Genomic DNA, 16,697 nt, shown 5'->3' on the forward strand with positions numbered 1-16,697 from the left:
CAATTTTTAATACCAAATATTTCTTGATATAGTTGTCAAATTCATTTAACCCTTTATTGTTGGATTCTTGGATAGTTGTTTATGTAATTGTTTATATAATGCAATGTTAAAAGTGGACTTTTACTTTTGTCTTGGAGTTACAGTTTAGGCTCCAATAGGCAATTACTTCCATATTTTAAGAAAGTGGTAAATCAGTCATGTAGAACTTGCTGAAGGATGAGACTCTTCTATAACTTCTCTCTCTTCATATCCGTGCATATGAATAATTATATGTAATTAAATAAGAATTTTTTAAAAGACAGTTGAAGAAGTACTGTGCTTCTCAGTTTTTGACCAAGTCAGTGGAATTTTGAGAAAATCAGTCATAGAAATTGGGGTTGTCTGCTGAAAGGGATGCTGAAATTTCATACCAAATTTGAGCCTTGCTGATAAATAGAAATGCCTGAGATGGATTTCAGGGAGAAAATTCTTGTGAGAACTTGTCCCTTGTCTAAGTTGGGGATGGTATGAGAGTGGGGAAGAAAACTATTGCCTGACTTTGCTGGTAAAAAAGCTTGAAGGTTAAAGACAATTGGAATACAATATGAGGACCTACTACTTCTAGAGTTCGGAGGGACAAAAATGCTGACATACCCTAGGATAGGGGGCTAAGTTACAGAGAATGAGGTAGCTGAGATAGAGGTATATTTTAATAATCCTGCTGACAGGAGTAAACATCAAGGATGAACAAACAACATGAATCAGCAAAAGGACTTGTTTTGGACTTGTTTTGGACTTTGCAGTGACTAAGTGACTTTTTAGTTGTAAACATGTTTTTGGTTATAGGACGACTAGATAGTATGCCCATGTTAGATAAGTTGATGATGTAACTAGGTAGTGTGCTTATGTTAGATAAGTTAGACACAAACAAGTTTGTTATAAACATATAGAGTATATAAGCGCGAGGGAAACTCCATGTATTTGCTCACAATCAACTCTCATCGCCTGAGAGTAAGATCGTGCAGTGTGAGCCAGTCACCTCGTGTATTGCTTTGTGTGGTGTGCGAATAAACCAGCATTTCAAAAGGCAATCGAGTTCGTGCTTGGTGTTCGCGTACGTCGCGGTCCGGGGTCCAGTGCAGATATCCGGAAGGGAACTCCTGGTAACCAGACAAGGCTGAGAAGCTGCTCGTGACACCTGCCCAAAAAACCTGTCTGTTGAGAGATTGTTTTGCTCCTTCTAAGCTCAGATGAAGGTACAGGATGTTAGCCAGAGGCTGCATCATCTTATTAAAAAGGGTCTTTGAAGACCTCATAAGTGCTTCACTAAAAGAGAGGGTCAAAATCTGGCATTAGCATACAGCATTGATACCAGATTGCTATAATATGGTTACATAAGACCTTGGTACTTTTTCTTTCATACTCTTTGTTTCCTATTTCCTGCTCTTCCAATCCTGGAGGAGCAGGCTAGAAGCAGCATAATGAAGTGAGTAAGAAGAATGGAAAAACATGGTAGAAGAATAATGAAAAAAACATTTTTCTCTCTTTTCGTTTTTGTGGATTTTTCAGTTTAGATCTGAGCTGGAAAATTGGAATGAAAAGTAAAATTCTGATTTAGGTTGAATGAATTTTTAAATATTTGAAAATGAAAACTTGAATACCTGGAAGTTAATAGGGAAGCTACAAAATCTGTTGTTGCTATAATCCAGGAGCAGGGGAAGGAGACCTAACAGTATGGGATGGAGGGAAAGTTTAAATTAATTTATGATGATTCCCTATAGAGTTTATTACACTTGCTGTTATAAATAATTGCAAAGAGCATGTGTGAACAGAAATGTTTGTACACATTTCTTTTTTTTTTTTTTCACATTTCTTTTTAATGGTTTAGCATAGTTTCCCAGAATTGACTTTTTAAGAGTATGAATATTTTAAAGACATTTAGTACATACTGCCAGATTGCTTTCAAGAAAGATTATATCCCCAAAACATGTTAACCTCTTGTGAATAGCTATCTGCTTTGTTTTACTTTCGCTGGGCTTGCTTGTTATTTTTTAAAAAGGGCTGCTAATTTATAATTTAACCTGAAATGTAACTTCTTTATTTTAATTTTTTCCCCAAGTGCAGGGGAGTAAATCCAGGACCTTGTACATACTAGGCAAGTGCTTTGCCACTGAGCTAACTTGCCAGTCTCTAATTCACTTTCAATTGCTAATAAATTATTATTAACAATTATTTATTATTATGTTAATAGTCAACACTTCTAATAATCAATTTTCTCTCAAGATTTTTGTAATTGTTAAATGTTTAAATATTTTCTTATTTAATGTTAGCAATCTGTAAAGATAAAATATTGATCTCATCTTCTTTTTAAAAGATGTGAGAGAATGAAGTTTCCAGTAGACTTGTCAAACTTTCATGTGCATACAAATCACCCAGATATCTTGTGAGAATACAGATTCTAAATCAATTATTCTAGAATTGACCCAAGTTGTTTTTTAAAAATATTTTTTAGTTGTACATGGACTCATTGTTTTTATTTTGTTTATTTACTTTTATGTGGTTCTGAGGATCAAACCCAGTGCTCACACGTAGGAGGCAAGCACTCTACTGGTGGAGCCACACCTCCCACCACCTGACCCAGGTTTTTGAATTTCAAACACGTGGATCCAGTATGATGCCGTGATGTTCTTCATCAAAAACTCTAAACTTTTAAGAGGCTAATTCTTAGTAAGAGGCAAATTCTTACAGGTGTTTAAAAATCTTAAGGTTTCACAGCTAGTAAATGGCAGAGCCTATCCATGTTTGATTCCAGGCTTTAAGTGTGGAACTGTTATTTAGCAAGGTTGAAACTTTTTTCTTGCTTATTGTTTATTTTAATTTTTATTCATTGAATTTCCTGATCCATCACTTGTATCACCTCTCTCTCTTTTTTTTAAATGGATTTATGTCTTTAACTCTTTTGGTTTTAGAGTTTAAATAAAGTAGACATTAGTTTTATGCCAGTTTTGAGATTATAGAAAAATGGAAATAAAGAGTCACTTCCCCCTTGCCACTGTTAGTAATATCTTATTATTTTTTTTTTTGGTACTAGGTCTTGAACCCAGCCTAACCACTGTGCGAGGTCCCCAGCCCTTTTTTATATTTTATTTAGAGGCAGGGTCTTGCTGAGTTGTTTTAGGGCCCTGCTAAGTTGCTGAGACTGACTTTGAACTTGTGATCTCCTGCCTCAGCCTCCCAAGTTGCTGGGATTACAGGAGTGCACCACCACACCCGGCTTTGTTATTAATATCTCGTATTTATGTGGTATATTTGTTACAATTGATGAATCAAAATGACATATACCTTATTAAGTAAAGTCCATAGTTTGCATTAGGTTTTACTTTTTGTGTTGTATATTCTGTGGTTTTGACAAATGTACAGTGACATGTAGCCACCATTACAATATCATATAAGATAGTTTCTTTGTCTTAAAAAATCCACTGTGCTCTGCCTGTTTATCCCCAAGCCCTTGGCAATTGATGACTTTTTTACTATCTCTATAGTTTTCCCTTTTATAGAATGTTCTTTAATTGGAACTATATAGTCTCTTCCAATTAGCTTCTTTCACTTAGTAATATGCATTTAGTTTTTTTAAATGGTTCACCTGTGAGGTTTTTTTCCCCTTAGTTGTAGATGGACACGATATCTTTATTAATTTATTATTTTTGTAGTTGTTGGTAGACCTTTATTTTATTTACTTATTTATACGTGGTACTGAATTGAACCCAGTGCCCCACACGTGCTAGACAAGCACTCTACTGCTGAGCTACGACTCCAGCCCCTTAATTTATTTGTTTTTATGTGGTGTTGGGAATCAAACTCAGTTCCTCACACATGCTAGGCAAGTGCTCTACCCCAGCCCCCTCCATATCTTTTTGTAGCTTGTGAGTTCATTTCTTTTTATTGATAAATAATATTCTTTTGTACCACATCTACCCATTGAAGGACATATTGGTTGCTTCCAAGTTTTGGCAGGTATGAATAAAGAGCACCAAAGTTTGTATGCACACACCTTTTCAGCTCATTTGAATAAATGTCAAGGAGCTTATTGTATCATGTGGTTAAGAATATGTTTAGTTTTCTAAGAAGCTGCCAAACTATCTTGCATTTTAGTGGTACTGTTTTGCATTTCTACCGGCAATAAATGAAAGCTCTTGTTCATTCCACATTCTCTCTAGCATTTGGAGTTGTTAGTATGTGGAGTTTTGGCCATTCTAATAGCAGTAATCTCATTGTTTTAATTTCTATTTCTTTTATGACATGTAATGTTGAATATCTTTTCATATTCTTATTTGCCATCTGTATTACATCTTTTATTTATTTATTTATTTTTTTAAGCGAGAGAGAGAGAGAAAGAGAGAAAGGGAATTTTTTAATATTTATTTTTTAGTTTTTTGGGGGACACAATATCTTTATTTTTATGTGGTGCTGAGGATCGAACCCAGCGCCCCGCGCATGTCAGGCCATCGCGTTACCACTTGAGCCACATCCCCAGCCCCACATCTTTTTTAAAAATAAATATTTATTTTTTAGTTGTAGTTGGACACAATATCTTTATTTTATTTATTTATTTTTATGTGGTGCTGAGGATTGAACCCAGGGCTTCGCATGTGCAAAGCAAGCACTCTACCGCTGAGCCACAATCCCAGCCCTGTATTACATCTTTAGTGATTTTTTTTTTTTTTTGTACCAGGGATTGAACTCAGGGACACTCAACCACTGAGCCACATCCCTAGCCCTGTTTTGTATTTTATTTAGAGACATGGTCTCACTGAGTTGCTTAGCACTTCATCTTTGCTGAGGCTGGCTTTGAACTCAGGATCCTCCTGTCTCAGCCTCCTGGGATATGTGGAATGTGATAAAAAAGATCCTTTAACAAGGCTTCTGGCCTTGGGTGGGGGGCTTCACAGAGGTGTTTACATTTCAAAGATAAGAGAAGTTGTTACTAATTGGGCTCCTAGGTAACAGCTGCAGGGGTAGGGAAAAAAAGGCGAGTAGAAGCCCCTCCCCTTACACGCTGGGTATAAAGTTTTGAAACTGCCTGAACTCCAGGTTCAGGGAGATTAATTGATTACAGCAAAAGCTATACCCTCTGAACCTGGCTGCAGCCAAATAAAACTGCTTCCTGCTATCTTCCATGTCCTGCCTCGTTTGTCCCCTACTACATTTATATGTAGAGATGGTTCATTAAGTGTTTCTTCTATGAAAAGGTGGTGGTGCATTCCTGTAATTGCAGTGGCTAGGGAAGGTGAGGTGGGAGGATCCGATGTTCAAAGCCAGCCTCAGCAACACCGAGGCTCTAAATGAAATACACAGTAGGATTGGGGATGTGGTTCAGTGGTTGAGTGCCCTTGAGTTCAATCCCTGGTACTCTGCCCCCCCTCAAATTACTTCTTTTGGTTGTTGGTACAAAGAATAGGGATGTAAAATTTTCCTGACAGTTTTACTTTAAAGACTAATAGGATTTGGGTGCAGTGGTGCTTGCCTGTAATTCTAGCAACTTAGTGAGACCCTGTCTCAAAATAAAAAATAAAAACTGCTGGGATGTGGTTCATTGGTTAAGGCGCCAGGGTTCAGCCTCTGTTACAAAAAAAAAAAAAAAAAAAAAAAAGATTAATAGGGGTTATGGCTCATTTATTACACATTTTTACTTAAGGTTTTTAATGAAATGGTTTACATTATTTAAAAGATGTATGGAAGCCAGGTGTGTAGTGCACACCGTAATAACAGCAACTTGGGAGGCTGAGTCAGGAGGATCACAAGTTTGAATTCAGCCTGGGTAGCTTAGTAAGACCCTATCTCAAAATAAAAAGAGGACTTGGCACCTAGCTCAGTAGTAAAGTGCCCCTGGGTTCAATCCTTATTCTCAAAAAGAGAAATACTATATAAATAACCTGTAAGAATTATTTTTTTTTTTCTGAATCAGTTGTGTATGTAGTCTGTCAATTAAAATTCTCCCTCTTTGGATAGAAATCTGAGCATTTGACATTGTTGAGGTTCTCAAGCTGCTTTTTTTTTCTCCTGTTGCCCATCATATTACTCTTATTTAACCTGTACTACTTTATTTTTGTTCACCTTGCTTAATTTACCTTGATAATTTATGTGAATCTTCTCCCAAATAGGTTTTGATAGAAGATGGAATATTTAAAAATTCTCAGCATTGAGCATCCTTTGTATGTGGTAGATCCCTAATATGTGATATTGAATGAAAACTGTCTTTTTTTTTTTTTTTCAAATTAGTGGACACACATCTCTTCTTTAGTGTGGCGTTGATCATTAGAATTTCGTACTGTCGTTTTTATTTTATTGGGAAGATTGGGATCATATTTTTGCCTCTTCTTTTAATTAAAATAATTGCTAAGCAAAAGTGAATAAATTACTTCTGGTTCATTGGATGAGGTCATCAATTAGAATGTTTTCTCCCTCAGAGTGCATGTTCTCTGGGACTATAGTAATGATTACAGGACTGTCTTTGCATTCTTTTTTCATATTCAGATATAAGGTGTCATAGTATTTCTTTTTTTAATATTTATTTTTTAGTTTTAGTTGGACACAACATCTTTATTTATTTATTTTTATGTGGTGCTGAAGATTGAACCCAGGGCCTCGCATGTGCTAGGCGAGCGCTCTACCGCTGAGCCACAACCCCAGCCCCTAGTATTTCTTGATAAATGATCAGAATCCTTAATTTTATCCGTTTTTTTTTTTTTTTTTTTTTTTTTTTTTTGGTGGTGGGCTTTAAACCTAGGACCTCATGAATGGCAGGTAAGTAGTCTACCTCTGAGCTACACTTCTCAGCTCTAGAAGCCTTAATTTTAAATGAAAAGAAAGAAATATGACTGACAATGTTGATTTAATTTATTTTAAAAAATGTTATTTAATGCTTAAACAAAATTAGATATAAACCACTTTTGGTTAAAGCTCGGGAATAACTATAAGTTCAAAATAAATTTGTGAATAAAACTATAATACAAATAAAATTTAAATCAGAATTAGTAACATTATAGATAATATTTTTTCCAAAACTCAGTGTTCCATGAAATTTTACATATAGTGGTGGATTTACAAATTGCTTTGTGTGGTATTATGAAGAGTACTGTGGACTTACATGATGTAGGTGCCAACAATTGCATTTCCTATTTTAAAACTGTTGTTTATACAGTACAATGCAATGTATGTTTATCTCTCATTTGGTGTAAATGTATTATTTATTGTTTGCCTATGTTACCTCATTGTAATTAAAAATGCTCTGTAATTAAAAGGAGCATGACTTGAGCTACCAACCCCTAAACAGTGCTGAATTTGTTTTCTTAGTTATTTAGTCACTTCAAAATTATTCAGATTATGTGATATTTGTTAGTTTTGCAACTTTGCTAATTTTATAAATAACTGTTGAAATAAAAAATGTAAAAATAAATTGTTAGCTTCTAAAACAATTAGTTCTCTATCTGCAAGTTCCTTTTAGCATCATTTATAGTTATTTTTAAACTGATGTCCCTATCTGATACATTAAAAAGTCCTAAAATCAATGGCACTCAATTAAAATAATCTGTTTAAACTATCCTACTGTGAAAAATTTTGGCAAATGTTAGCTAAAAATGAAGAATTGAGATTTTGTTACTTTCAACCATAGGATATCATACTAAATTTCTTTCTCAAAGTAATTTAAGTTTTATAATTTATAAGGACAATCTAAATTTTATGTAAATATGTGATTTTAATAATAATATAATTTTTAACATCTTTGTATCAACAGTTATGAAATTTAGAACAGATATGAACAGATGTGCTATGGAATCCTAGAATTTAAAAAAAAAATAAAAATTCTATCCCTAAGAAAAGTTCCACTTAATCATGTTGTATACTCTTTTTGATAGCTCTTGGATTCCATTTGCTAATTTTTTTTTAAATGGGCACAATACCTTTATTTCATTTATTTTTTTATGTGGTGCCAAGGATTGAACCCAGTGCCTCATGCATGCTAGGTGAATGCTCTACCACTGAGCCACAAACCCAGTCCTGATTTGCTAGTATTTTGTTGAGAATTTTTGTATCCATACCACCCCTTGGTTTGTGTGAGGGCTGGGTCATTCAGGTAGCCTCAACTGGGTGTAGTGAAGCATGCCTGGGGCTGGGTGAATTCTTGGGGCCTCTTGAGCCAGTCTGCTCAGGAAGTTCTACCTAGCTGCTCCCCTGACCAAAGGTGGGTAGATGAGGTTGGCTGGCTGCTTTCTGGGGCCAAAATGGGTAGGCATGACTATTTCTACTTCTGGGGCAGCTGGAGGATACCCAGGGTGCACAGCTATTTTTTTTTGGCGGGGTTGTTGTCTCTGTTGGTCAAGCTGCTTAAGGTAGGCAGCCCAGATGCTTGCGGGGAGGGTTGTGGGAGAGTGAGTAGGGGTTCCTGGATGGGTCCCAAGAATTCCTGGGGCAGGGCCTGTATAGTTTTCAGGACCCTGGGGTGGATAGGGTATCAGATGGCTTCCTGCTGCTCAGGAGCCTGGGTTGGGGAGGGTTAAATGTGGATTGGACTCTTTCTCCAGGCCCCGGTGTGGTAATTCAGCTGCCCCCGCAAACTGGGCTCAAGGGCCTGCAAATAAATGCCTTAAGTAGCAGCAAATGAGTGGGGAACTGCTAGATGCCTTTCTCTGGTGAGCAAAGTCTCTTTTGGTTCTGGGTTGATCTCAGAGGAAGAACAGTAGATACTATGTGGTTATTAGTTCCCTTCTTCAAAATTGCACTAATCTGTTTTGTTAATTCAGGCTTTGATATAAAAGAATACTAAGGATTAGAAAAGAAAAAGAACTAAGTGACAATTCTTAATTCTTTTTAAGGTAAAATGGCATTTGACTATTTTGTTAACTACTTCAGTAGAATTTGACTTGTTTCCTTCCCCCCAACTTTGGAAAAACTTATATTTAGTTTTATTGGCGCTTCTAGACTGTATAGGAGAGACAGAATTGGGACAGTAGTGGACTTTTTGTTTTTTTAAGTGTACATTTGTGGACACAATACTTTTATTTTATTTATTTTTATGTGGTGCTGAGGATCAAACCCAGTGCCTCACACATGCCAGGCAGGCACTGTACCACTGAGCCACAATCCCAGCTCCAATAGTGGACTTTTGACAGTTAAATCACTCAAGGAAATAACAGTTGTTACATTTAATGGTTTATATTTTAGAGATGTTCATTATCTTGATGTTCACAACTTTTCAGCTTTCTTTGCTTTGCCTTGTAAGAAAATTGAGGAACTGTGACTGTTTTCTGAGTTGACAAATTGTTGTGTTAGTATTGATGTTAACATAAAATATTTATTGTTCAGAGACATAATGTACTTCCTACTGAACCACCAAATCTCTGAAGAACTAAGGCAAGAAGATAGTGTTTGTCACTTGTCAGCATAGAATATGCTTTGCTATGCAATCTTGGACAAAATTGAGTTATTTTTTGCTGTGTAATCTCTGGTTATGGTTCTTAGCAGTTTATGTCACATAGAGTTGTCACACTTAATATACTTTCATTATTTTAATTTTAATTTTTCATTGTTTATCATCATTACCATTTTTATCATTATTTTATAATTGTTTAATATGTTAATAGACATATAACCACATTATAGTCACACTTCATGTGTTAGAATGAAAGAAAAGGAGGAATTCAGGAAAGTAGAAAAAAGTATGCTAGAATTTATATATTCAAATCAATGCTACCTTTCTAACCAGTGATTTTTGAGAAGGTATATATTTGCTGGTATTGTGCAAAATTTGTACTGGGTCTCATTTTTAAAATAATAGCTTTAAGATTTTATTTGTCTTTGTATAAAAATATGTCTATTGAATTTGAAAATATCAGTGAACTCTGTCAATAGTTTAGTTTTGGGTTTACATGATACTGATAGTTTTCAGAACATTATCAACGGTGGGTGTAGATTCAGCAACCCAGAATGAATTTGGTGAATACTTTTATAGGTTAGTTGGCTAGAAATGGGTTATCTTTGAAGTAATGATCTTGTTTTTCTCCTTAGTCAGCAGACAAGCAGCGAGCCCTAGAAGAAACCAAAGCCTACACCACCCAATCCTTAGCGAGTGTTGCCTATCTGATAAACACCTTGGCCAACAATGTCCTGCAGATGCTGGATATCCAGGCATCCCAGTTACGAAGAATGGAATCTTCAATCAATCATATTTCACAAGTGAGAAATGCTATTTTCCTATTTGCCTAAAAAGAACTTTTAAACATAGCCCATCTTGTAATGCTGGCAGCGTTTATTATGTGAGTTAATGTGCATGTATGATTTAGAAAATACAAACTCAATATGAGGCTGTTCATTGATTCTGACTTTTGATGGTATCAATATCTTCTCTATGAAAGGAAAGAAAATCTGAATGGATTCTATTAAAACTCATTGTCTTGGTAACATAATCAGCCCTGAAATGAAAATTTGTCCTATTTCTTCCAATTTTTTTTGCCATATTTCACATTTCTTTGTTATTTTAAAAATAGAATTTGATAGCTCGATGGCTTATTTAATTTTTTTTTTTAGAGAGAAAGAATTTTTTTTTTTTTTTAGAGAGAGAGAGAGAGAGAATTTTTTTAGTATTTAATTTTTTAGTTTTTGGCGGACACAGCATCTCCATTTGTATGTGGTGCTGAGGATTGAACCCGGGCCGCACGCATGCCTGGCGAGCGTGCCACCGCCCGAGCCACATCTCCAGCCCGAGAGAATTTTTTTTTAATATTTATTTTTTTACTTTTTGGCAGACACAACATCTTTATTTTTTTTATTTTTTATTTGTATGTGGTGCTAAGGATCGAACCCAGCGCTACGCGCATGCCAGGCAAGCGCGCTACCACTTGAGCCACATCCCCAGCCCCATATTTAAATTTTTTTATGTTGGTAGGATTTATGTTTACTGGGATATCAACCATACTTAAAATAATGGAAAGAGTAAAAAACTAACAAACCTTATAAAAATATCTTTTTTTGGCACCGGGAATTGAACTCAAGGGCATTCAACCACTGAGCCTCATCCCCAACCCTGTTTTGTATTCTATTTAGAGACATGGTCTCACTAAGTTGCTTAGCGTTTCACCATTGCTGAGGCTGGCTTTGAACTCGGGATCCTCCTGTCTCAGCTTCCTAGGATTACAGGCATGCACCACTGCTCCTGGCATAAAAATTTCTTATACTAAACTTTAAATGTTAATTTTTTTTGCATTATAAAAGTCATGCTTATGAAAATATAGGAAGAAAATGGAAAAACAAACCTTTTCACCTAAGCTTGTCACCACTATCTGAGCTTTTCACTATTAAAATTTTTTATATTCTTCCTTGTAATACATTTTCCTGTAATTAATTATACTGTGATTCTAATAGATATAGAATTTTGGGTTTTGCCCTTTTAGCATTAAAATAAGCATTTATTCATGATATTAGATCTTTGTATGCATTCTGAATGACTATAATGTTGGCATGTATTTGTCATAGCTTCTATAATGATTTCTATTTGGGGGGACCATTTGCAATGAAAAAATAATTTAATTGTAAAAGCAATTTAAAAAAACATGAAAATGATAAAAGTTTTGATCTGCTCTGCCTCTTTTTGAAGAGATCATTGAAGTTTTCTATCTTAGTACTCTTATGATTTTGAGTAATTTAGCAGTATTTTTAGCACTCTTTTTTAGACTCTCCTGGAATTAATTTTTTTTATATGTGCATTTTTAAAAAATAACTTGAGGCTTCAGGAGTATTTTGAAATTGATTGATCCAGCTTTTTTAGTTGTTGTTTATCGCGGTTCTGGGGCTTGAACCCAGGGCCTCATGCATGCCAAGCACACATCCCACCATTGAGCCACATCCCTAGGCCCAATCTGACCATTTCTGAGAGTCTAAAAGTTTATCCAATTTGTGTTATTAAATCAAATATAATTTAGATAATTACATCAGATATGTTGTTTATTTTTACTATTTTAAAATTCATCAGGCTGATTCAGAGGGTTTTTTTAAATTATTTAATATCAAATTAACTAATTTTTTTTTTAGGGGATGCTGGGGATTGAACTCAGGGGCACTCAACCACTGAGTTACATCCCCAGCCCTATTTTGTATTTTATTTAGAGACAGAGTCTCACTGAGTTTTAGCACCTTGCTTTTTGCTGAGGCTAGCTTTGAACTTGCGATCCTCCTACCTCAGTCTCCTGAGACTCTGGGATTTTAGGGATGCACCACCACGCCTGGCTTAACATTTAATCTTATTTGAGTTTGCCATTTATAATGGTTTCTTCGAATCCCATTTAAACATCTGTAGACATTGTATATTTTGTTTGTTGTATTGCCATGTCTCTTAAGTTAAAAAAATAGAATTGGTGAATTTTAATGAGCAAGAGGTAAATTTTGTTTTAGGAAGACCTAAAGGAATTAATTAATGGTATTTTAAATAATGAAATAGATAAATGAATAAGGAGTAGATGAAATAGAAGAGAGGTTGACAGTCTGCCAATTTGATATACAATTTAAAGGTCTATACTTAAGAGGCTCAACATTTTTGTGTGTTTGAAGTTTTAGCAAAGGATCTGAAAGGGAAAGTAAGAGCAAATGTGGAAAAGAAATTAATATGTTAGAGTTCCTAAATAGTAAGGACAACTTTTTAATAGTTGGAAAGTAGGAGGCAACAAGCTATAGTACTTAGGTAAAAAAGGGTTATAATAAGCTCAAGGAAGAAGGTGATTAAGGCCACCCAAGATTGTAAGTATTTGTATTAATTCAGTTAATTAGAGCATTTTCTTTTTGTGTGTCATATAAATTGACATTTAATAATATGATCTACTTAATGCCATCTTTTTAAGCTATTGGAATAAAGGAAAAGCAGGAGAGATGAATAGATAGAAATTAGTAGGTTAGAAATAATAGAGGCCCCAAATAGAGCTGTCAAGAATATGTTGAACCTTTTTTATTTGGCATTTAGTGTCTAGAGGGCAATACCTGGAGAAGTGAAGGATCTGCAACTCTGCTGCAGCTGTCAAATATCTTAATATATTGGATGAGGGGTTGAGTAGGAGAAATGAGCTTATGGAGGACTATCTAAAAAGTGAATAAAAACTTAAAAAATATAGAATTTGCTCCAGGGATTGAAATTTTTAAAATTATGTTTAATGCACAGGTAGAATTCTTTGCTTAAAAAGTCATTTGAGGGCTGGGATTGTGGCTCAGCGGTAGAGCGCTCGCCTAGCATGGGTGGGACCCGGGTTCGATCCTCAGCACCACATAAAAATAAAAAAGGCATTGTGTTGTGTCCATCTACACCTAAAAAATAAATATTAAAAAAAAAAGTCATTTGAGTCAGATGCAGTGGTGCAGCCCTGTAATTCCAGAGACTCTAGTGCCTGAAGCAGGATGATCATAAGCTTAAGGCCATCCTTGGTAATTGAGCAAGATCCTCTCCCAAAATTTAAAAAAAGGACTGAGGATATGGTTAAATGGTAGATTGCCTCTGGGTTCAGTCCCCTGTCTCTCTCTCCCTCTCTTTCTCACATGCACACAAAATCAGTTGAATATGAAATTTGATGCTCTATAGATTGGATGATGTTGATGATTTTTTCATTGGTGCTGGGGATTGAACCCAGATTCTTACACATTATGCACATATTCAACCATTGAGCATACCTTTGGCCCCCAAATTATTTTCTTAGAGTATAAAAGAAAATATTTTCTGTTTAGAAAACAGATACTGCAGCTGGGCGTTGTGGCTCAAGCCTGTAATCCCAGCATCTTGGGAATCTGAGTCGAGGATTGTGAGTTCAAAGCCAGCCTCAGCAACTGAGAGGCTGCTAAGCAACTCAGTGAGACCCTGTTTCTAAATAAAATACAAAATAGTGCTGGGGATGTGGCTCAGTGGTCAAGTGCCCTGAGTTCAATCCCTGGTACCAAAAAAAAAAAAAAAAAAGGCAGATACTCAGTAAATACTAAAATTGGGGTTGGCAGACTTTTTCTGTAAAGGGGCAGTTGGAATTTTAGGTTTTGTCAGTTAGATATGATCTCAGTCTTATTCTTTATAGAGTTTTTTTTTTTGTTTGTTTTTGAGGGGGTGGGGTGGGGGGTGAGGTAGGGTAGGGCATAGAGTACTGGGATTAAACCCAGGGCTTTGCTTTTGGTAGGCAATTGCTGTACCACTGAGCTACCTATCTCCAGCCCTACCTTTTTTCCCTTTAAATTTGTTCTTTTCAGATATACGTGACAGTAGAGTGTGTGTGGGGGTGGGAGGGTGGGGTTGTTGGGGATTGAACCCAGGGTTTTGTGCATGTGAGGCAAGCACTCTACCAATTGAGCTTAAATCCCCATCCCCTCTTCAGCCCTTTTTAATTTAATTTTGAGATGGGGTCTTGCTAGGTTTCCCAGGCTAGCCTTAAACTTGTGATTCTCCTTCCTCAGCCTCCTGAGTAGTCGGAATGACAGGCATAAGCCACCAGTCCTTGCAAGTATGTTTTTAAACAACTACTTATAAATGTTAGAACACAGATAAGAATTTGGGAATACAGAAAAGGAAAGATATACCGAGTCTCAAAAAGAAGTGCCCATTAACTGTTGAAATGCAGAATGCATAAACCTTTGGAATACAAAACAAGCAACTCCTGAGCAACCCAACCTGCTCCATTGGCTGGTTCCCTTAACCAACACCCTTTCCTGCAAAAAGTAACATGAGAGCAATGTGTAAGCTCTAGAAAAACTAGGGTAGAATTGAATTACTTTGCCCTGGTTCCATCACTAGTCCAGCCCCTAGCTGCTGTTTCTCTATCAGTATTAACATTCTATACCAAGGGATTGCTCTTGGCCTGCATTCTCTCTTGAATGTGTATACATTGCTTTCCTAAATAAATTTCTGTGCCACTACTGACATATGCTGAAATTCTTTCTTACAAATTTTAAAAATTTGTTCTAATTAGTTATATATGACAGTACATAAATGGAATGTAACTTCTCATTCTTCTATTTGTACATGATGTAGAATCACACTGGTCATATAATCAAATATGCATGTAGGGTAATAATGTCTGATTCATTCTACTATCCTTCCCATCCCCATACCCCCTTCTCTCCCTTTACTCTCTTCTGTCTAATCCAAAATACCTCTATTCTTCCCTAGGTTTCCCGCCCCCCCACCCATTATGAGTTAGCATCCACATATTAGAGAAAACATTTGGCCTTTGGTTTTTGAGATTGGCTTACTTTGCTTAGCATGGTATTCTCTAGCTCCATTCATTTACTGGCAAATGCCATAACTTCATTCTTCTTTAAGGCTAAGTAATATTCCATTGTGCATATATACCACATTCTTTATCCATTCATCTGTTGAAGGGCATCTAGGTTGGTTCCATAGGTTTAGTTATTGTGAGTTGAGCTGCTATAAACGTTGATGTAGCCGTATCACTTTAAGTCCTTTGGGTATAAACTGAGGAGTGGGATAGCTGGGTCTAATGGTGGTTCCATTCCAGGTTCTCTTGGGAATCTCCATATTGCCTGAAATTCTTCATCACATATGTTAAAGACCCCACTTGTCTTCTCTTCTATGGAAATTACTTAGGATTCTATCCTAGATATAAATACTTTCCTGATGACAAAATGATTCTTGCCTTTTGGGCCATATAAAAACAGTCTGTGGGAATAGTTTACCAGTTTCTATTTTTTTTTTTTTGAAGAGAGAGAGAATTTTTTAATATATGTATTTTTTTATTTCTGAATAAAGTATCTACTTTATTTATGAAGGTAAAAGTTATAAAATTAATGACTTCTTGAGCACCAACACTGTATTGAGATACCCCTGAGCCTTTCAAGTATCTGAGTCAATATATTTTATTCTTCATTTAGGAAAATTTGAATTTGTTTGTAATTCAATGCTATCAAAATGGTTCCAGAATTTACAGCAAGTATATTTTTTGAGATATGTAGGTTTTAAAGAAATTATGGGCTGTAAACTAAAAAGTAATCTCACTCTATTGTTTCAAGAGAAAATAGGAAATTGAAAACTAATTTTGCTAATCATTAAGTAGAATAAGGAAGAGGTATTTAACTTTTTAAAAATATTATATCCCTGTTTATTTTGAGATCACGGTCATTTTTACAACATAATCTGATCTTTTGAACACAACTATAAATGAGCTCATGTTTAGCCTATTTTGGAGCCATTCTAACATGGAGTAAGGTGGGTGGCAGAGTTTTATCTTAAGTAAGGCAGGGCTCTTGACAAATAACACAATACAACATTACATCAAAACATGAAACAAACAAAGGCTTTTTTTGTGGAAAAGTGTGGTAAAATGCTTCCATGTTTTATAATGTCACCTTTAAATAGATCAGGCTGTCCTTATTACCTTCCAAAAATACATTTAAATTCCTAATAATAGGGTGAAGAGTAACACAAAATTGTATATATAACATACTGACAACAGGTTACTTTGTCCAGCTATAAAACATCAAATAACATGAATAAGTATCAACCAAATTTGTTATTTCTATACAAATCTGAGACAATTACTACTGATAATTTTAGTTTGGAGAACATCAACTTGGCAAAGTCCTCTCCTAAGCTTTACATTTAACTAATGTTAACTTTTAAAGTACAACTTTGAATCCATAGTATACAGTAACTGTAATCACAGGTCTGCATGGATTAGGAAAGAATA

The 16,697-nt window shown here is 35.4% G+C and overlaps 1 protein-coding gene across 36 annotated transcripts in view; it reads left to right on the top strand.

Moving 5' to 3' along the window:
• Nucleotides 1-16,697, top strand: part of Abi2 (abl interactor 2) — a 122,377-nt gene that overhangs the window by 30,170 nt on the left and 75,510 nt on the right. For all 36 annotated transcript variants that reach the window (XM_058578193.1, XM_058578197.1, XM_058578195.1 and 33 more), the window contains exon 2: nucleotides 10,045-10,212. In XM_058578193.1, coding sequence (XP_058434176.1) covers nucleotides 10,139-10,212 — 74 coding nt within the window. In that variant the 5' untranslated portion in view covers nucleotides 10,045-10,138. The remainder of the gene's footprint in view (nucleotides 1-10,044; nucleotides 10,213-16,697) is intronic.

This window comes from Marmota monax, unplaced genomic scaffold (assembly GCF_021218885.2).
Source record: "Marmota monax isolate L192 unplaced genomic scaffold, Marmota_monax_Labrador192_F-V1.1 WCK01_AAM20220418_F8-fsc00095, whole genome shotgun sequence".
Taxonomy (NCBI): Eukaryota; Metazoa; Chordata; class Mammalia; order Rodentia; family Sciuridae; genus Marmota; species Marmota monax.